This window comes from Pituophis catenifer, unplaced genomic scaffold (genome assembly GCF_029215685.1).
Source record: "Pituophis catenifer annectens isolate HBS135680 unplaced genomic scaffold, rPitCat1.0.hap2 SCAF_13, whole genome shotgun sequence".
NCBI classification, from domain to species: Eukaryota; Metazoa; Chordata; class Lepidosauria; order Squamata; family Colubridae; genus Pituophis; species Pituophis catenifer.
This window is the reverse complement of record NW_027256893.1, coordinates 783,142-804,496: the sequence shown is the minus strand read 5'-3', so window position 1 is coordinate 804,496 and position 21,355 is coordinate 783,142. Positions and strand designations below refer to the sequence as shown.

General features: G+C 47.4%; 1 protein-coding gene across 1 annotated transcript in view; it reads right to left on the bottom strand.

Moving 5' to 3' along the window:
- Nucleotides 1-21,355, bottom strand: part of VAC14 (VAC14 component of PIKFYVE complex) — a 61,238-nt gene that overhangs the window by 29,783 nt on the left and 10,100 nt on the right. Inside the window, exons 3-12 of the mRNA XM_070952887.1 lie at nucleotides 20,585-20,752; nucleotides 20,127-20,189; nucleotides 18,325-18,432; nucleotides 17,508-17,617; nucleotides 16,913-17,019; nucleotides 15,913-16,047; nucleotides 14,944-15,099; nucleotides 13,715-13,775; nucleotides 12,991-13,135; nucleotides 10,457-10,522 (exon numbers count right to left, since the gene is read on the bottom strand). Coding sequence (XP_070808988.1) covers nucleotides 10,457-10,522; nucleotides 12,991-13,135; nucleotides 13,715-13,775; nucleotides 14,944-15,099; nucleotides 15,913-16,047; nucleotides 16,913-17,019; nucleotides 17,508-17,617; nucleotides 18,325-18,432; nucleotides 20,127-20,189; nucleotides 20,585-20,752 — 1,119 coding nt within the window. The remainder of the gene's footprint in view (nucleotides 1-10,456; nucleotides 10,523-12,990; nucleotides 13,136-13,714; nucleotides 13,776-14,943; nucleotides 15,100-15,912; nucleotides 16,048-16,912; nucleotides 17,020-17,507; nucleotides 17,618-18,324; nucleotides 18,433-20,126; nucleotides 20,190-20,584; nucleotides 20,753-21,355) is intronic.

Sequence of the window (21,355 nt, the reverse complement as noted above, 5' to 3'; positions counted from 1 at the left end):
ACTGACTTTAAAAGTAAAAAAGAGTGGAAGGGGGAAAAAAAGAAAGTTTAAAATGGTGACTGGCTGAGCTTGAGAAGAAAAGCTGAAAGCGAAAGTCCTTCCGTCTGACTAGTTCAATATGTTACAAAGTAACTGAGACAACAGCGCTGGCTAGAACTGAAGAGAAAGATTCCTATTTTATGCTTCTTCCTTCTTAGAGACTTGATATTGATATTGTTTGGAGAGAAGTTTTCTTCTTTAAAGGGGGGAAAAAAATCTGCTTGTGTGGCAGGATGGCGTTAAAACTGACAAAGCCAGACAATCAAGCTGTGGGGGGGGGGGGGCTCCCCCATTTATAAACCACATGAGCAAGTTTTGAGCTTGCAGACACAGAGGAATGGCTTTAAAGATCTAACGCAATTTGTTCTGGAGGAGATGGCAAGACATGATGAGATTGTGAACCAGAACCTTGAAAAATTTAGACAGGAAATTAAAGAGTTGGTTCAACAAAAATATGACAAATTCAAGCAACATATGATAAATTTCTTAGACGCAATGATAAAGATGGATAAAGAGATTAATTTAGAAATAGAGTCTAAAATGAAGGAAGTTGATCATAAGATTTATAATTTGGATAATAAAATACAAAGAATTGAAAATGATTTAACAATGATTCAAGAAAATAGCTCAGAAGTAGAGTCAAAAATAAAGGAAGCTGACAACAAGACTTACAATGCAGATAATATAAAACAAAGGATTGAAAATGAAGTCACAATGATGCAATTCAGATTTATGGAATTTGCGGTCAGAATTAGGGGAATACAGGAAAATAAAAAAGAAGATTTGAGAAAGATGTCTGCTGAAGTTCTGGCTGGGATTTTAAAGGTTAATCCTGAAGAGGTATCCTGTAAGATTGATAAGGCCTACAGAGTAAATTCTTGGATGGCAAAGCAAAGGCAGTTGCCTAGAGATGTGGTGATTTACTTTATCGATAAAGGAATAAGAAATGATATTGTGCAAAAGTCTTTTAACTCCATTCTTGAAATGCATGGAAGGAAGATTTGGATATTTAAAGAGCTGCCGCCCAAGATGCTAAAAGATAGAAAGGATTTTGGATTTTTGGTGACTGAGCTAAAGAAACAAAAAATCCCATTTAGGTGGGATGCTCCAGTTGGAATAATATTGAGATATCAAGGAGAAAGATATCAACTAAATACTGTTGAAAAAGCAGAAGAATTTTATTATAAGGTTCTTAAAATGGATTCAACATCTCCATGTATAACACATGAGGGGAATAAAGAAAAGCAAAATCAACAAGAGATTGAAACCCAGGCTAGGCAGATGGAGGTGGAGGTAATGGAAAAACAAGTTACAGAGGCCTTTTTGGATGAGCCGCTTTTGGATTCTCCTTCAGAGGTTATAGTTGGATTACCTATAAATACAAGAGAGGCGGCTTTGGACTCGAATGTGATGACTTATCAAGTTACAGACCAGCATGGAAATCAATCAGTTGATATACAACTCATAGAAAGGCAACCAGGATGGAGATCTAAGCCACAAAAAGTTAAGAAGAGAAGAAGCAGGTCCTACAAAAATAAAAAATTTTTAGACTAAACAACAGTGTAATGCCAGTTACTTAAGAGACGATTAAATACATGAAAATATAGCTGAGGCAAAGTATTGGTTTATACTATTTTGAGGAGAGTGACAGATCTCTGCAGTGCTGTACTTTTGGGATGTGGAAGATGGCCTTAAATTGAGTGGACTGGAACTTTCTATTTTGGACTCTTTGACAAATGGATTACAGGGGGAAAAATCTGTATTTGAAAAACTTTTTCAATAAAAAAAAAAAGTAATGTTACAATTGTTCATTGCTTCTCTCATTGCTGTTGCTTGATTATTCATGGCTTCTTTCATAGCTTCCTTAAAATCATTAAGTGCTGCATCTTGACTCTGGGTCTGGCTCTGTGTATCAGCCGGAAGTTGTGCTTTCTGTGTCACCACTGACACAACTGGAGAGCCTCCCCCTCCTTTAACAACTCCTGGTTTCACTTGTCTAGAAGCCATTTTTTTCCTTCCCCTCCCCTTTCTTTAAAAGCAACAAAGTCCTTAAAGATGTTAATTTATAGTCTCTAATTTGCCAGACAGAGTAGTTTTTTTTTCCTCTTCCCTCCACACTCTCAGTTCCCAGCAGTTAATAGGCAGCTAATCCACTCTCCCAGTGCAAAGTTCTCAAGCACTTTCGTTTTTGGCTTTCACTTTCAAAGCCCTAACAAAGACGCCATCTTCTGCCTCCAGCTCAAGATTCAAATTGAAACAAAGTAACTTCAGAGTTAAGCTCTGTACTTTTAAGGCTTGTTCTACTGTTTTCTGCTCTGCCTGCGCTTGGGATCAATCAAACTTACTTTTAAAAGCAGGATCGGATCGCGGCTTCTCGCCCTGCTTTTGCAGAGTCGTCCTGGCTCCGGAGCTTCTTGGCGGGCTGACTGAGGAGCTCTCACCCTCCAAGCCTCTAGGAATGATCCAGAGGACTTTCGGGGGCTCTACTCTCGCCCACCGGCTCTCCTCTCCTTCTTTTCCCGAAGGAGAGCTTTTCAGCCGCTAGACAGCCGATTTGCGCTGTCAAAGCGGCTTTTACGGAGACGCCGGGCTGGCGGTCATAAATGACCATCCACGGAGCCTGCGGTGCCAACCGGAAGTTGCCCAGTGATGGCTTCTTAAGAACAAGGCAGACCACAGCCTCCTTAAAGTGCTGGGGCACCACTCCCTCCTGTAGGGAAGCATTAATCACCACCAGAGTCCACCCGTCACCTCCTGGCAAGCTTTCACAAGCCAGGAGGGACATAGGTCTAAAACACAGGTGCTTGCGTGCATACTCCCTAGGATCCTGTCCACTTCCTCAGGAGCAACAGGGTCAAACTGTTCCCAGATAACAGGGCGACTTACCTTATTTCTTGCTGGTCTTGCGGGCACTTCTTCCATCCCTTGTTGGTACCTAGGTCGTTCAGGGAGACGTGTGACTTTCTCTCCACCCTGAGATACTGGTCCAGCGTGGCTGCGGCCGTTGCTTCATGTTATAATAGGCTCCAGGAGGAGGAGGGGACGCCGTCTCCCCCATTGTGAAACACACTAAATTTAATTATGCTGTGCAAGGCAGAGAGCAAGTTTCGCGTCTCCCTGAGCGATCAAGGTGCACGCAGCACCAACAAGGGCCAGAAGAAGTGCCCGCAAGATCAGGCAAATACAGGGGCGCTTCGCTCCCGCTCTGGAATATAGAGTGAATCTCCATCCCCTGCCGTCACCCTTACCTTCTCAGGCCAGGAGAGGAGTGACTGGGAGGAGAGGGCGAGGGGCAGGGTCAGCCAGTGGTGGGTTCAGTCAACAGGGAGCCCTAGCGGGGATGAAAGAGCTTCATTTATCTGGGAACCTGAAATGACTCTTGATTTAAATCATATCGTAAAAATCACCCAAAGAAGCAAAAAAACCCACAACACAACCCTTGCCTGTTTTTGGAAATGCTTCAAGAGGGAACACACACACACACACAAGAGAGAGAGAGAGGGGTGGGGTGGGAAAGAGAGAGAGAAAGAGAGAGGGGGGAAAAGAGGGAGAGAGAGAAAAAGAGGGGTGAAAGAGAGGGAGGGAAAGACAGAAAGAGAGAAAGAGAGGGGGTGGGAAAGAGAGGAGGGAAAGAGAGAGACAGAGAGATGGAGGAAGAGAGCAAAAGAGGAGAAACAGAGGGAGGGAGGGAAAGAGAAAGGGAGGGAGAGAAAGAAGGGGAAGGAAAGAGAAAGAGAGGAGAAAGAGAGAGAGAGGGAGGGAGGGAGGGAAAGAGAGAGGGAGGGAGGGAGACAGAATGGGATGGGAGTGAGTGATGTTGCCCACCCAGGTTTTGTGGATCCCAGTGTTTTCTTTTCTTTGGAAAATGGGTCCAAATGGCTCTTTGAGTGTTTAAGGTTGCAGATCCCTGTTCCAGGAGAAAAAATATGGAACCCTTCATTTATGTGGGTATAGAGGACTAACTGCGGTATACATAGAAAATGTTTACCCATTGCCCCGATGAAGGACATGCTTGCACATCTAGCCAAAGGCAAAATCTTTACTAAATTAGACCTGCGGGAGGCTTATTACCAGGTTTGGATCAAGGAGGGTGATGAATGGAAAACTGTGTTTAACTGTCCTCAGGGATACTTTCAGTTCCGAGTGCTCCCCTTTGGTCTGCAGGGAGCCCAGTTGTGTTCATGCAACTGATCAATGAGGTGTTGCATGACTATTCGTACAAAGGGAAGTTGGTGTATTTGGCTGATATCTTAATATATACTGAGATTATGAAGAAACATGTGAAGTTGGTGCGAGTGGTCCTAAAGAGACTTTGAGTGACCAAATTGTATGCAAAGCTCTCTAAATGCGAATTTCACCAAGATAAGATTATTACCTGGGTTACCGCATATCTCATGAAGGAGTAGAGAAAAGGTGCGGGCAGTGTTAGAGTGGGCCCTCTCGGCACCAGGAAGCAATTACAAAGTTTCTTAGACTTTGCCAATTTTTACCTGCAGTTCATCCCATTTGCCAAAATTGAGTTACTGATTACCAACCTTTTAAAAACTAAGGGCAAAGGCAAGGAGAAGCCATGTCAGCCACTTAAGTGGACTATGGAATGCGACAGCGTTCAACAAACTCAAACGACTGTTTGCGGCGGAACCCATGTTAAAGCACCCTGACCCAAATGCTCTTTTTGTAATTCAGGCAGATGCTAGTGATGTGGTTAGTTTCAATTTGTTATAATTTGTTTCTTTGTGCATGTTTCGCTTCAGACCTTTCCTGACTTTTACTGCAATCAGTTCTTTCTTAGTAAAATTATTTTTTCTCTAAATGTATGGAGTCAAGGTTTTTTTTTCCTAGGAATTGATCCAAGGCAACCCTGTCATCAACCAAGCAAGATTGCGTGGTTTTGGAATTTGGACCTTCTGGTGACAAGGTTTTTCTACTATTGCGTTGGGATGTAAAGCACTGTAAAGCCGTATATAAGTCTAAGTGCTATTGCTACTCATACTCTTGTGACCTCTCATCTGGATTACTACAACACATTCTACATGAGATTGCTCTTGAAGAACAGACCTTCCTGTGGTGCAGAATGTGGCTGCAAGGATAATAAAGGGTGCCAGATGTTCAAAGCACGTAGGACTACTACATTGGCTACCAGTGTGCTTCTGGGTGCAATTCAAGATGTTTTGACACCTTTAAAGCCCTTCCTAGCTTGGGACTGGCCCACCTAAAGGATTTTTTCCTAGACATTTCTACCCATCTAGTTAGATCCAGCTGACTGAGCATGCTATGGGTCTCATCAGCCTAGAAATGTTGGCTGATAGGGATTAGGAGACATGCCGTCTCTGCTATAACTCCTTTCAGAGTTTAGAATGACCCAGGCCCTATTGGCCTTTCATAAAGCCTTGAAGACCTGGTCATGTGCCTGAGCCCGAGTTTCTTAAGGAACCCATTCTTTGGCTATATTAACATCTCTGGCAATAGTTTTACTTGGCAACCATATAGTTATTTTGCATTGCTTTAATTGTGTTATGTATTTATGATGTGCCCCACCCAGAGTCACATGTTGAGATGGATGGCTACAGAAGTGAAATAAAATAAACAAATGCAGCAATTAGATTTATTGTTTACAGCAAATTTAAAGCTTATGCATGAAGGTGCTATTTTGTGGAAGAATATTTAGTAAGGACTGGTAAGAAACACAAAGAATTCAGCAAGAAAAATTTACTATGTTAGGCACTGACCCCCAGACTCATTGCAGCACTTTGTTTGAGTGGACTGATAATATTTTTGGGGGGGAAACTCAGACCACCTAGAACACGAATCAGTGTTGAATTAATCAACCCAGAAAGCTCATTGCTGTGATGGAAGGCATCCCTTCCCTCCTGGGTATGAGGACTCTATTCCATCATGCATTCAGGATACAAACAACCAGCTGAAACTATCCTCTTTCAGACATGAGGTGTAGACTCAGCTCTTGGAGAATGCTCTGATGCTGGGAAAAGTGGAAGGGAAGGAAAGAAGAGGACAACTGGCAGCGGGGTGGGGGGGGGTAATGCTGAAAGACATGAAAGACCAGGTTAAGGGGACACCATCATGGAGAGCCACCTATATGGTTGCTAAGAGTTGATGTCAATTGGATGGCTCCTCCTCCTCCTCTTGAAGGTTATAGCTATAATAACCTATAATAATGCTATAAGTGTTTCTCTACCCTTCCCACTCCTTAAATGTAACCATGAAAATGGAGAAAGGAAAAGACAGGAATTCACAGGCAGCATGCTGCCCCTGAATAATTTTCTGTCCCTGGCTCTCCAAAGGCTCCTCCTTGTGTAGGCTGTCAGGCTGCACATGAGCCAGCAGATCCAGCTGCTGGACATCCCCGATGTTTCCTGAAGAGCAGCAGCTGCCCCCAGGCTGCCCCAGAAGGCAAACATCCCAAGGGCCTGGTGGCTCAGCAGACTGATAGCATTGTGATTAACACCAGCTGTCTGCAATTACTGTAAGTTCGAATCTCACCAGGCTCAAGGTTGACTCAGCCTTCCATCCTTTCTAAGGTAGGTAAATTGAGGACCCAGTTTGTGGGGGCAATAAGCTGACTTTGTATAAATATACAAAAGTATGAAGGCTATTGCTTAATGCATTTTAAGCTGCCCTGATTCTCCGGAGAAGAGCGGCATATAAATCAAATTAAAAAAAAAAGAGCAGAGCACCTCCTCCTTCAGATTCTCTGCAACTCTGAAGAGGCATCCCAGCATTCATGAGGTCAACTGAGAGCTGGGACTTGTATTCAGAGTCTCCTCATAGATGTCCCTCTTCCCCACCCTGCCTTGGGGAAGAGTCCCAAAGTGCATCTTCCAAGATGCACTTTGGGACTTCCAAAAGGTAAGATTGGACTCACTCCAGGCACACGCTAGCAAGCGGGTTGCTCTCAGTTTCAGGAGAGAAACCTGTTGGACAAGGAACGGAGGAGATTCAAATCCAGGTCTATTCTCCAACGGGGAACTTCACTCAGCCCAACTCTCTCATCAGGTGCCAGAGGGGCAGGAACTGCTCTGTGCACCACCTTGAGTCCCTAATGGAAAGGTAAGGGTATACATAAATCTAACACACAAAGCCAACAGTCACAGTGTCTGTGCAGAAGCCAACCAGAGCATCTTATCTTCACCCTGGGCAACCAAATGCCTAACAGAAAGCAACAAGGGGCCCCTGGAGGCTGCCGGACACAGACCTAGAGACTCAGTCAAGAGGCAGCCTTGGAGGCCTGCAAAGGATCCCATCATGGCAGCAGGTGAAACACTGGGGGAAATCATGCAGAAATGGGACATGCTTATAGATATATATCCTTGGTCTTTAATATTATTTTATTGTTTTAACCTATTGTTTGCCACCCAGAGTCACATTAACAGGCTGGGTGGCTATATAGGGAAAGGAAAAAAGGAAAGAAAGGAAAGAGTCCTCAGTGAAATGTCCATGGAGAAGACTAGCCACAGCCTACAATCTCCTCTCCTCCCAGGTCCCCGTTTTAACCTCTCATTGAAAGGATGATGCGGTGTGAGAGTGTTTGGCCTCTGAGAAGGGGGCCACTCTCTGTTCCTGGACTCTGTTTCCTGCTTCCCTATCATTTTGGTTTCCATTGTGGAAGGGATGAAAGGACTTTTGTCTCATTCGGAAATCCTCTAAGACAGCCAGGAAACCTCTCCCTCGCTCTGGAAGCCAAGCGTCCCCTGATGGCCTGGGAACAAACCACCAAGTAGTCCCTCCCAGGACTCCACCTGCAGGACCCTCCCTGGGGACACCCGGGGCCCCTGCCGGGGTGGGAGAAGGCAGCCGTTCACAGGAAGGCAGCTTTTCTCTCTTCTTTGTGCGGTGTGAGCTACAGGAGAAGCTGGCAAGAGGCAAGGAAAGCCACATCCTGCCAGAGCACCAATGCCCAGCACTGCCATGGCAACAGGGCCAGTGCCAGCAGAGCCGTCAGCTGCTCCTTCCTGAGCAGCACCTCCAGCTGCCAGTTCCCAGCCCTTCCCCTCCCACCCCACAGCCAATGGGCCTCCTCCCCTTGGAAGGAGCAGCTGGGCCTCTTTCGGGCACCCTGGGAAGAGGGGGCCTGGTTCAACTCTCCAAGGAAACATGGGTGGTAGGGCTTCAAATGTGTCTTGGGGAAAAATGGCAGCAAATAGGCATGCTGGGGGAGGGGGATTACATTGTGAACAAGAACCCCTTTGTTCTCCTTGGCATCCCAGGAAGATGAAAGGAGGCAGCTGGTATTCATCTTCCACCACCAGTGCTCAGATGACCTTCTGCCGATTGGCAGAGAGACTGAGAATAAGGATTTGAGAACAAGGATTTTGGGAAAATGCAGGGTGTCTTTGCACTAGGCTGCACTGGCTCAGAGGGGAGTTAGATCATCCCAAGGGAAGCAGCTGACTTTGCCCCCACTCCAAAAGATTTTGGCTGCAACCACAGTCACATGCCTGGTCTCCCAGCTGCTCAAAGACAGGCTTCCCTGCACACTCCTAAAGATGCATGTTCACACCCTCCCCCACTGCTATGCTGGAGCAGCTCTGCCAACCTGAGAGGATTGTAGGCAAAGAAGTCTGCAGTGGGGCTAGATCCAGTTTGGCTTAAATCTACAGCATTAAATGCTGCCAAGACCTTAGGATGCCCATGGGACAAAGGGGGGCAGAATCCCAGAGTCTCTGCTGCATGGAAGAAGGCTGTGGGGTCTCTGGAACTGATATAAGCCATTCTGCCCAGGAAGAAGGGGAGGAGAGCACATCTGTCCTTGCCTGCCCCATGGAATTGCCGCAGAGCTGGCTTGAGAGGGCCCTTCAGATGACAAGACCCCCTTTCAGATTCAAATGCCCAGGCTCACCCAAGAGCTGCACAATGGCCACAGAAGAGACATGGCTGTTTCCTAAAATCTTCCAGGTGGGAACACACCGGGGGCTGCACTTCCCTCCTCCGCCTGAGCAGCAACCCAAGGGCAGGCCCTCTCCCTGCTGCCCGAGCGGTCCCTCAAGCGCTCCCTCCAGGACGACCGACTCATACCAAGGGCAGGATGGAGCTTTGAAGCTTGCCAAGGGCACATGGAGCAGGCCTGGTTGAGCCTCTGTCCACAAAGAACACAAAGAGCCAAACCTGCCCTTTTAAAGCTCTTGGGAGCCTTCATGCCGGCTAAAGGAGCAGAGCCACCCCAGAGACAACCAGGGCGATTCCACCACTAGCCTTCTAGAAAGCAGAAGTGAGAAGTTCCTTCCACAAACAGATGCTTCCTTTGGCTTGATTCAGAGGTTTAAATGTCTAAAAAAGTGTAGAGCACCCACATATTCTCACTCATGCCTCAGTTTCCCTTTGCAAGTAGACAGCCTCAAGTCTTCCAGTTGCTTCCTCCAGTCATGCCCACTTTGGGCTCAGCAAATAACCAGAGCTTCCCATGCAGCAAATCAAGGAATGAACAAAGGCTCTTTGGGAACTCTAGGAATCCAAGGCCACAAAGTCGGTTCTCCCTGAAAAATCCAAGTACCCTTGGGGACATCAGCCCTTGCAAGAGACCAACTTCTGGCAATCACAACAGAGGAGGAGTTAACAAGGGGCAGAAGCGCACCAAGCTTGTTGGTCGATTTCTGATCACAACACTGCCAAGAACCGGCAGCAGAAGACTTTGGTTTATTTCAACCAAAGTTAACATCAAGTGGAAAGATCTGAGTTGTTAGAAAGCATCGCCTTCCAAGATACTCCTTCCAAGAGCCAGAAAGAATGGCAGGGGGAAAGTGAAGGGAGAGAACCCCAGAAAATCATGGCTTGGGGACCACACCAACATGGTGATCTTGTTTTCTTGGCAGCATCACAGAAGGGAGAGGAACATATAATTTACTGGTAACAAGCACACAAAGGAGTTGTCTCCTCTGAGAGAAAAAAACTAAAGAGAATATTTCAGAAAGGTAGAAATAGGCCTGCACATTATTATCTCCATGTCTGCGTGAAAGCTGGGACCCATCCAGAAGAATCCCTGGCTGGATCCAAAGTCCAGAGAGGCCCTTCCCTGGCTGGGAAGCTTACCAGGAGGAACCAGCTCTCCAAAGCTCACTTTCTTTTGCCAGTGAGAAAGAATTCCTTCATTCAGGATCCAACTCTGGCCAACTCCCAGAAAGTTAAACAAGGAATAGCGATCAATGAAAGTGACAGTAAAAACAGCTAGGCTGGGGGGTACAAAACTAAACAAAAACGGGGGGTCACACAAATTCATTTTATTGATTCAGGGGCCAAAGGAAGGGAAATTTCAAAAACACCGCAGTAGATGAGTCAGAGTCAGGCGAAAGAAGTTCAGAAATCTCCACATTCCTGGGTCAGAGGAACTTCGACATCCATGGCCAGGATGAAGCAGCCCCAGAAGATGGGATGAACAATAAAACAGCAGGGAAACTCCACTTACCTCATCAGAGTCATCAGACAAGGTCTTCAATAAGATTGGGAATAAGCTGTCCGTGTGCCGGAACATCTGAAAAGCAGAGAAACCTTCAAGGAGACAAGTCAAAAAGCATCATGGAATGTTTTATTTATTTATATACCATACTCCAAACCTGCCCATCTCCCTCACAGAGTGACACTATCCCTGTCTTGTGTTGCTCCACCTGGGGCCTGCTCCCCATCCCCCTTGCGTGTGGAGGGATGCCTCACAACCACTATGGCCTACAATCTCAAGAATTTACAGCATGGTCATGTTATAAAAATTGCTATAGTTATGCTTGCAGCAAATCAGGACTAAAACAAAAACTTTAAAAATAATGAAGATGGTGTCAGACATCTGAGCGGTCTAACAGATTGTTCTAATTTTGGTAAAATCGTGAAACCGAAGAGGACCTTGAGGCTGTGGGGCCCAACTTCTCCTTCAACGAAGGAGAGGCCACGGCTTCCCTTGGTCATTGCTCTTCCCCCTTCTTCCCCATATAGGAGACCTTTTTTAAAACCTTTGAATCCACCTTTTTTCAATGTAAACCCCACAGCCTTGAATGAAAGAAAACAGCCCTTGAGCAGTCTCTTTCCTCTTTGGGGAATAAAAGTGCTGCTATATTTCCAATTCTCTGTCAGCCTTTGAGGCAGGTCTGGTCAAGCAAGGTCAGGCATGGCAGGGACTTCGGGAATACCTTTCACTGTGGGTCTAGGACAACTCACCACAGGGCAAGAGTTACAATAATATTGAAGAAATGGTGGAATAGAATCATTAAAGAAAGGATGCAAAAGGAGGGGCAAAATAAAACGTGAATGAGAATAATTAAATTGTTGAATTGTCCTGGGGCAAGTTGTCCCACGCCCTATTAAATGTTTTTCGAATTAGCTGTCTATTCGTTCATCATGGCACCAACCCATACTTAACCAGCACACTCATCAGTGTCCCCTGGGGCATTTGATTTGTCAATCAGTCTTCTTGATCTTCTCTAAAGTTTGGATCAGTCCTTGTGAGGTGTGACCCATCCTTGTGGCAGCAATCCTTTTTGTAGGAAATTCCGATCATGGTCCCAGCAGTCAATTCACTTCCGTGAACAGCACTTGAAAATGCAATTATTCAGTTACAATATTCTCCATTACTTCTTGGTTCTCTTCCACAGGCAGATCAGATGGATGAAAACAGCTCCTGGGTCCTCAGGATCTGGCGCATCCTTCCTACATCTTCCAATTGTCTGATGATGGAGCTTTACTTTCTTGGAAGAACTTTTTGTCTCTATAATATTTCTCCTTACTCCATGGAGCCTATCCTCAAATATATTATCAGGAAGCTTTCCTTAATTCTTGGCCGGATAAGCCAGAAAACTGAACACAGAATGCTCAAAAAATGTCAATCCTACCATGTTTCAGCCCAGCTTCTAAAAAGACCTGAAGGTGTTACCAGAAACACATTAGAGACATCACGTTTTGGCAGGCAGACAGAATTATCACTGGGCTTAGTGATTTATTTATTTAATTCATCCTATCTATATAGACATCCATCTCACAAAATTTGACTATGGGTGGCGAACAAGCCATGAAAGGAACAACATTAAAATATTTCACAATAAAAAATATCAAAGGACTAGGGGAGAGCTATATAAGTTATAGATAATGTGATCACCTCACTAATTCACCATTTCCTTGAGATCCCCATCTCTGTTTTAAGGGGTTTCAGGAAGGATATCAAAGATGGGCCAATCTCGCTTTGAGGGGAAGGATGCTCCAGAATTCTTGGAAATTGTTGTGTCACTAGTCACCAGCAATAATTCTTTGTCTTCACGTAGGGCACAGCTGTGCCCCTTTACCCTTCAGGGTCTCACTGTTCTATTTGGTTCATTGTGGCAAGTACAAATCACACCCAAAAAACCACACATACCCATTTTCCTTTCCTAAGGGGTTAGAACTCATTTTTCCAAGGGTCTGAACATCCAGAATCTCTCTCTCCTGCCTGGTTATGACTATCCCCATTAAGCCCTCTTCTTGGAAAGTCTTCTGATGGAGAACTGATTCCAGAGTTAGATGCCTGAAAGCCTAGGTTTCAGCTTCAGAGAACTTGGAAGGTGCTTCAATTGAGACAGGCTGACTGGTAAATGATCATTAAATGGGAAGTGTATTTATGGCAGCCATGCCCAGAACTTTGATGTACGAAGCAGCTACAGCTGCCAAAAAAGACTCCATTGTGTTTCAGTGACTGACCTTCACTTGCACCCCTTTTCTGGTTTCAAGAGACACAGCTTCTCATGTAGCAAGTAACCAGTGCTGGACATGCTGCTTTGTATGCACCAAACATAATGAATTTATCACATGGGTAAATGAAGAACGCTTCTTATTTCTGAGTAACATCTATGGAAGCATCAAGAAATAATTTGCTTGGTTCAGGTGACACTAGATTTGCTATTTAAATGGCTCCTTTTCAATCTAAACAAAGGTCAGTAGCAATAAAACTCGTTTCTCAAGATCAGGTTGGATCTGAAGGCCCACCTTGCGTGGTGTCTTGATGTACAGGTGGTACAGCCACTTCAAGACTGCAATCCTCGTCATCATCCCAGTAGTTGAATCATGAAGGTGGCAATCCAGGACCTGCACAATTCCATCAAGGTTCAGGGTCACACAACTTCTCTCCATGCTGTAGATAAAAGCAGGAGCAACAGATTGGTCTAGTGGTTAAGGCACCAGGCTAGAAATCAGGAGATTCTGAGTTCTAATCCCACTTTAGGCACAAAAGCCAGCTGAGGGACTTTAGCCCGGTCACTCTCTCTCAGCTCAACCCATCTCACAGGGTTAGGCACAACTGGCAAAAACTGAGATCGGCAGAAGAAATCCACGAGGCTGCCCAAAAGCTCAGCAGAGTCTCAGGAGAGCCATCCCAAGGGAGCTCCTTCCTCAGAGGCCCTTCGGTAGCTGAGGACTCAAAGCTCCCATATGCCTACTGACCAGCCTCTTTCACCTTCAGAGTTAGAAAAACCGCACATGCAGGGAATTAAACCCTGCAACTGAATTCTGCTCCCAGTTTGGGTTTGCTAATTTCCCTTCTGGGTGGAGGGAAACGCAGGGCTGCTGGGAACCAGATGACAGTGCTGGGAACAGCTGCCCCTCCAAATAGGCCAAAAGAGTGATCTGCTCACTTCCCTCCACCCCCCTCCTGGCACAGGCCTCCTCCTCCTCATCTCAATCATCACTCTTTCAAAACAAGGGAGTAACTGACCTGGCAGGCACGAAGATGTTGGTGCTACTGAAATCCGGCTCACTGGAGACATCCAGGCAGCCTAAAGGAAGAGAGCGCAGCTGAGCTTCACTGTTCCCCAAAATCAACCGGGAAAGAAGCTGGGGGGCAAACTCCTTTCTTCCCAGGCCCAGCTATGGCTCATCTACTCACAGCCATCCCAGGCACGGCTGGCTCTGCCTACTAGAGGAGCGGGAAGCAAAATCATCATCCCCCATCACTGCCTCATCAGCAAGGCACACGCTCTCCTCAGAGCTTGCCACAGCCAGGCCCATGGATGACGCCTGAAGGGCAACGGGCTCAAGGTCAGGCAGCTCTGGCACAGGGAATGTAACAAGCAGCAGCCCTCCCTCTGCCCCCAGGCTTGGCTTCTCTGAGAGGGCGACTTGCATCTTCTGAGGAGACCCCCCCCCCCCGAGCAAACTCTCCCTGCGTGGGATTCTCCAGCTGATCCTCTAGGGTGCTTTCTAGCTTCTAGGGAGAGCCAGCTGGGAAGTGCCTGGCTGCAGCTGTCTAGAGCCTCCACTCACAGGCCAGCACTTTTCCAACTAGAGGCCCGTGGCCTCGGCAGCCACACTCCGGCCCCTCTGCAGCTTCCAGGCCACCTGCTGGCTCTGCAGCAACTCAAGCAAAAGGTTACGAAGCAAAAGGACCATTGAAGCCGAGCTGGCAACTGCCCCAAATAAATAAGCAACTCAGTGCAGGTTGAATGACTTCTTAATTCGTTATCTGAGAGAGGGCGAGAAAGTAGGGGAACCAAAAGGGACCTGCAATTCTAAACAACAACCAAAATGGAGAAAGCAACTTCACAATGGCAAAGGAAACTCCCATAAATTCAGGATTCGTAATACTCCTTTCACATCTGCAGCATCAGTTGCAGTTCTTGCCGCTGCGATCGATCAAGGAAGAGCCGGCCACTCTGGGCAGCCATAGGCGCCTGCCCAGGGGGTTTTAAGGGAGGGGATCCAGGGAAAACCAAAGCCACTCCAGAGCCCTAAACTGGTTAAGGGCCCATTGCCTGGCTGAAGAAGGTGGCATTGGACACCAGGCTCAGATCTGGCTGGCTTAGCCATTTGCCCTTCATGCTCTTTAATTGAGACCCAGAGGCCTAAGCAAAGTCCTCTTAGCCCTGAGAAGATGGAGATGCTGCTACTGCCTCAGGTACAGCAAGAAACCCCTGGCTATTCCAGGGTTTGGAAAACAGGACTCACCACTTGGGGGCTGTTCTGCCTTGGGGCCAGCCTCTTCTTGGCCAACCTCTCTTTGGGGGACTGGCAGGGTCTCCCTGCCCTCGTCTGCTTCGTCATCTTCTGGGATCACTAACTTCATCAAGCTTTGGTTGCATATGGCGGCCACTTCCTTAATATCTGTATCTCACTGATCAAAGAAGATTTTCCAACAAGACCGGGAGAATCCCCCCAGGAGACCCACAAACTGGGGAGCCTCAGACCCTCAGGTGGTGAGGTTGGGATTAGAGGGAGCTCCTCCTGTCCAACTCCAGAAGGAGTCTACAACTCTCAGAAGGGCTCCTGGACTTTGCAACTGATTTCCAGCTCTGGAAAACGCAGGCCGGGACGCGACACCGAGGGCAACCCAGATTCTGTCTCCTTCCCACATGGCTACGCACACCTCCTGCTTCCTCTCACCATCTGCCTTGTGAGCCCAACCAAAGCTCCTGCAAGGGCAGCGTGGCTGCACCTGCTCGCTAGACAGGACCCCAAAGAGCCCCACCCGTTCGCCTGGAGAAGGTTCCTGGTGAGCAAGAGTGAGTTTGACACCCCTGTGTGGTTACTAGAGGACCGAAGAGCCTCCTCTTTTGGGACTGTGCGCAAGAGGAGGGAGGCCCATTTGGCTTCTTGATTTGTAGCATTAATTTTGCCACCAATAATTTAAGTTTATATCGTGTAATATCAAAGTTTAGACTTTGAGGTAACCATTAAAGCAGTGAGAGCTCTCTCTCTCACTTGCTTTCCAAACAAACCGAGTTGTGAGCTTGCTCTCTCACCCAGGAACCACGGCCTCCCCTCTGCAGCTGAAACCCACCCAGGGAAGTTGGAGGAACCCAAGACTCAGTAGTGGAGTCACAACCCACCCCCAAGGATTCTGTGGGGCTAGAAGAGCAGCCGCCTCCCCCAGGGAGCACAGCCCCTGAAAGGCAAGAGGTGCAGCAGAGCAGATACTTTTCTTGCGGTCGTCGTAGGACAGGCAGGGCAGGACAGCCGTCAAGATCCCAGAAGAATAGGGAAGCATCACCCGGCCGGCCAGCTGGATGAATTCCCGCATCCAACACATGGCGGTCAGTTGGATGAGATCATCTGTGGGAAAAGGAGTGTGCACAGTGAAAGCTCAGCTGCTACTTCTACCCCAGGTGCCACCCCACAGGTTTCATAAGCTAAGGGCACCTCTGCCCTAATCTCCCAGAAAGAGAAAAAATGCCAAATGAGTCGCAAGCTAAAGGAAGTAGGACACACAATGTGTTTGACGGGAGGCTCTTAGAAGATACAGGAACACTTACCAGCTGCCTCAATCAACGACCATTTGAAGTTGCGACAGTGCTGAAGAAATAACTTTATGACCGAAGCCCTCATTTACCCCCTGCAGTGTGTGTAAATGATCATACTTACAGCCAATACACATGCCCTCTGCCTGACCTGTTGCTTTTCTCCTTGCACAGCAGAGAGATACGAGAGGAAGGAAGGCCAAGAGAATAAGCGGGATACCACTAAGAATAGCCCCAGAGCGAGATGGGAGGCAAATAAATGTAACAAACAACAATAACAATACTACTACACTGGGCTATTTGCACAGTGCCCTCATAGCTGATGGTGCCAAGATACTGCTTTTGTTGTCTTATTTCCCAAGGTGCACCTGCTTAGTCTCTTGTAATCCTTCCTGGCCAAAGAATGTAAACACAAACCTGACTTCCTCTCTTGCTCATTATGCCAACTCTGCCATGTCTCAGGCCTAAGAGCCTGAACACACAACACACAAATGCTGAGAGGGGTCAGCCAGCTGAGGGTGGTTGGGAAGATGCTGCTGTGTCCTGTTGAGCCTGGAGCGCGTAGACTTGGTGCACTTTGTGTCTCAGCTCCGTGTTTGAAAAGCATTGGGTTCAGAGATGGACTGGACGCTTAGCAAGGGAAAGCATGGGATGCACAACGGGGAGCAACACAGGCGTACCGGAGGCCTGGCAGTGAATGACCAGGATGTTGGCCATCTCAGCGAATTTGACGTTGGCAGGAGTCTTCTTGATCTCTTTGAGAAATTCTCCCAGTGCCACTTCACACCTGGAGGACAAGGCCAGGAATGAAAAGAGCACAGAATGAAGCTGAAGCTTAGGACTATAAGAAGCACATTTCCAGAAAAGACAGCAATCGGCCAAAACTCCTGACACAAAATTTACTCCCTGCAGACTGTGGGGTTTTCTTCTGCACTTTGGAAGGGAAGGTGAGGCCGGGGCTCAGGAAACATCCATGCTGCCCTCCCGCCCACAGCCAGGGGGCAGCCAGATGCTCTGTGGGGTTGCCTGTAGGTTGACTTGGGGTAACAGGAAGCACCACCCATTTCAAACAAGCCCACTTCAGACTGCGCTGCTGGAAGGATTCGGACAATGGCAGCTTGTGCAGCTCGATGCCGCCCTCTGCCTCGGAGTGACCACTGGTCTCAGGCACCTTTTAAAGGCTCAGAGAGCTGCGCATCCCCCTCCCCTCCTCGCGTTTATAGACTGGCAGCTCAGTTGCCAAACACACATTCCCAGACCCAACAGTGTCCTCACATTTTACGGATCTCTTTGCTGTTATCGCCTAGGATCTGGAAGAGTCCATCTAGAATCTCTGGCAGGTAATCTAGAAGATTAATGTCAGGAACAGATTCCAGCACCAATATCTAGCACACGAGGGAGCAAAACACAGTTAGACAGCTGCACTCTGCAGTAGCACAAGAGTTCAGGGGCTCAGCCAGCAAGAGGAATGTGGATCCTGGCCACATCACAGGAAAGGGACACAAGGGACATGGGGTGTGGACCGGACAACTGTGGGTTCACATTAGCCAGAGAGCTCCGTGGCTGACTCTAGACTAGCCATCTTCCCTCTCAGCAGGGCTGCTGAGGGGAGATGCCAAGTTCCCACAATAATTCAAGAATCCATTCAGGGGCTGCCATCTCAGCTGGACTTTGAAAGCAGCAAATGGGTTCTACCCACATAAGCCATAATGTACATAAATTGTTTGGTTTACCAACATAGCTGGACTTAGCCACTGTGGTCATAAACCATGGCTTAATGTTCCCTATGAATCTATAACGCTTTTCTCTGTTTGCTGGAGAAATCAGGACTAAAAGTAAAATGGGATCAGACTTCTGTCCTTGAAAAAAGCGATTTGTGGTCACTCTGGAGGTTGATGCCAACTCAGGACCGTGAAGCCACCCACAAAAGTACTCCAAAGTTAATAGGATTTAAGCCCGTTATCTGCAGTGAGATTTCAGAGAAGATGCTGGCTTGTTCCAAATGGAGCTAAGGAGAAACGTGACCCCACTTCCAGAGCCGCCTCAGAGTAACAAAAGCCGAGCAGAGTGACCACGCACGCCTGCCGCTTACCCAGGAGATGATGAACTGCCGGGCATACTGGTTGTTGGAGTAAATCCGCTCTCGCAGCAGCGGGATGAAACTCACCAGGTCAAAGCGGCTGCTCTCTGTCACAATGTCCTGCCAAGGCAGAGAGGAGAGAGGAAGAGGAGGCCGCCCTCACCCGCCCGGAGGAGCCCATCCCTGCAGCCAGTCATGGATCCCCCCCATGGCAGGCAAGCTCAAAGACCCTCCGGGTCCAAGTTTGTGGAGCGCCAGATCTCTCCCTATTTCCCTAAACTGGTTGCCTCACCAGGAGGGCTTTCAGTTTATACTGGAGCGAAAAGGTTGTTGTCTAAGGGTTTCTCTTACAAGGCTTGGCAAAACAACTTCAACAATTGTCTTATTTTGCTCTTTTTTAATTTTCTCTTCTATTTATTTAAATAATGAAAGGCAAGAAATGTTTTAAAAGCCCCATGAGATTTAAAAAGTTTTAAATGCTTCTTTCTATAAAACTGGGAAAACTTTTCTCATTGTCTGAACCAGATTGTGGCCACACTATTACCGTACTACAAAATGCCTTGCTTCAATTGTCACACAGTACTGTCCTAATACATTATATTCTGTATTTCATGCTACATTTATTCTGTATACTCCTGATCTCTATACAGATTTTACTCTTTCAAGCCTCAGCCTGTCTTGATTTAAACCAGATGCCCTGCAAAGGGAGGACCTTCCCCTGTTCTGACTACTCAAGAGGACACGTCGTATTACATATGAGAATAACATTTGCTCAGTTTTGGAAAGACAAAAATATCGTACCAGATGAAGCAATAATAAAAAAGATACTGGACTGTGCGGAAGCAGATAGACTGACAAAAAAATTGAGAGATAGAGACCAAACGCCAACATGTCTATCTTGGGGAAAATGGTATACTTGGCTACCGAAAAGAAAACAACAATCAGATTAACATAAACAGGCGTTGTATACACTGAAAATACTCTACTACATATATAAAGTGAGGTTGGATAGACCTGATTGATTTATAAGTTCAAAATAGGTTGTTCTGTCTCCCCCGGAATGTATTATGAATTTATTGTATAGGTTTATGTTAAATATTAGTTTACAAAGGTATTGTTTATATTCTTTTATGTTTTTTGTTTTGTTGTCTTGTTCTTTTTTCTGTTTGTTTGTTGTCTTCTTTTTAACTATAAATGTAAATAAAGACTATTAAAAAAAAAAAAAAAGAGGATACGTGGCCTTTCGTGGGGGTGTGCGCAGCTGAGGCCTGTCCACAGACCAGAGGCAGAACACCTCACCTGCGCCAGCTCAGCTCCATTGCCAGTAGGGAGCCAGGAAAGGCGCACCCAGCCGTGGCAACTCCTGCTGTTCCTACGTGCCCACAGGAAGGCCGGGTTGCCTTTCCAGCCCTGGGCAGATAGAGGGGGAGGGGACAGACACTTTTGTTTTTAAAACATTCATGGGGCAGTTGCAGGCAGCTCCCGGGAATGGCACTCACGCCATGCCACCGGCCCAGCTTTCCCTGGTTAGTGAAGCCAGGGAATCTCTCAAGATGCTAGAAAAGCAAGTGATGTCCCACAGGTGGGAAGCGGGGGAGGGGACGGCTCGGAAAGGACCAGGCAAGACACGAGCCGTCAACAGTCCCAACACTGGACCTTTCCCTACACCTCAATCATTTCTGCATAGGCTGAAAACCAAGAGGGAAAATATGTTCAGAAAATCCCACCTTCTGGGTCAAAATCTCAGCTGTTTCCCCTCTTCAGGCCTTCCCTCCAGTCATCCCCCGTTTCAATGGACAAGAAGGGAGCAGTACCTTCAGAAGGCGATCCAGAAGCTCAGAGCCGCTTTTGACATTTGGGTCAGGATCTGCAGCAAGCTGGGAAGGACAAAAGACCAGAGGGGGAGCCTGCAGGACATGCAGAACTTTCCGCTGCTCCCAAGATCCAGGTTGCGCTGCAGCTTCCCCCTTGCCTTTGCTCCCGTGCCCCATCCATCTTCAGAGGGCCTGGAGGGAGCCTGGATGGGGTGGAACCCAGGACAGATCCCACCCCATGGGACACCGATCGCTGAGGCAGCCTCCAGCGCCCTGTGCTGCTGTGTGCAAATGCTCTGGCACCTGGCCTGTATCAGGGCGGCTGTTTCAGAGGCCAGAACTCATCCTGGGGAGCCCCAAGGACATGAATGGTCCTACTCCCCTTTTCCAGATTGCTGGGGAACCCCTCCCCTCCAGGAACTGTTTTCAACCTTCAGGCTCTGCTCATCAGCGGTTACCTTGCTCAGGCCATCAAAGAGCACGTTGAAGTGGGGGACAATGGCGCCCCGGGCCACCTTCACAATGTTGTACAGGGCCTCGCAGGCATAATAGCGCAACCGGCTGTCAGCATCTCCAAAGCACGTCAGCACCGGCTCGATGAGCTCCTTCAGGTACAGACCAGAATCCTGGCAACCGAGCCGCAATGGAGAACATCAGGACTGGCTTAGCAAGGTCTCCCCTCCTTGGGTATGGCAATGGGAGACAATTGCCATCTCTTTATTCTTGGGTCGCCCAATGCCAACTTCGTAGCCATCAAAACTGGTGGGTCCTGTTAAATTGCGATGCCTCACCTCCTTTGCCCTAAGCTAAAGAGCGCCCCTGCCCTATAGCTGTGGCCTGCAGGGCATTCTTGACTGCTTATCTTTTCTTTTTTCTTTTTTTAAAGGTTTTTATTTTAAACATAGTTAAAAAGACATACATAGACATACAACATATACAAGAATCTTAGTTTCTTTTTCAGCTTATCTGACTGCTTATCTTTTCAGCCTCCTTTCCAACTCCATGACCTGGGACTGCTGAGCCTGGAGTTTGACCCAAGATGCCACTCACTAAAAGGGATGCTCTGACCAAGATAGGGACTCTCCCCTCACAGAGGAGCTCACTGCCGAGACTTCCCATGAAATGAATGCCGAAAAGGAGCAACTAAGTCCTGCTTTTGGTCTGCTCCTCTTCTGAACTGCTGCTGTCCTTACTGAGTGTCTCTGAATCCCCACCCCATCCCAATTGCT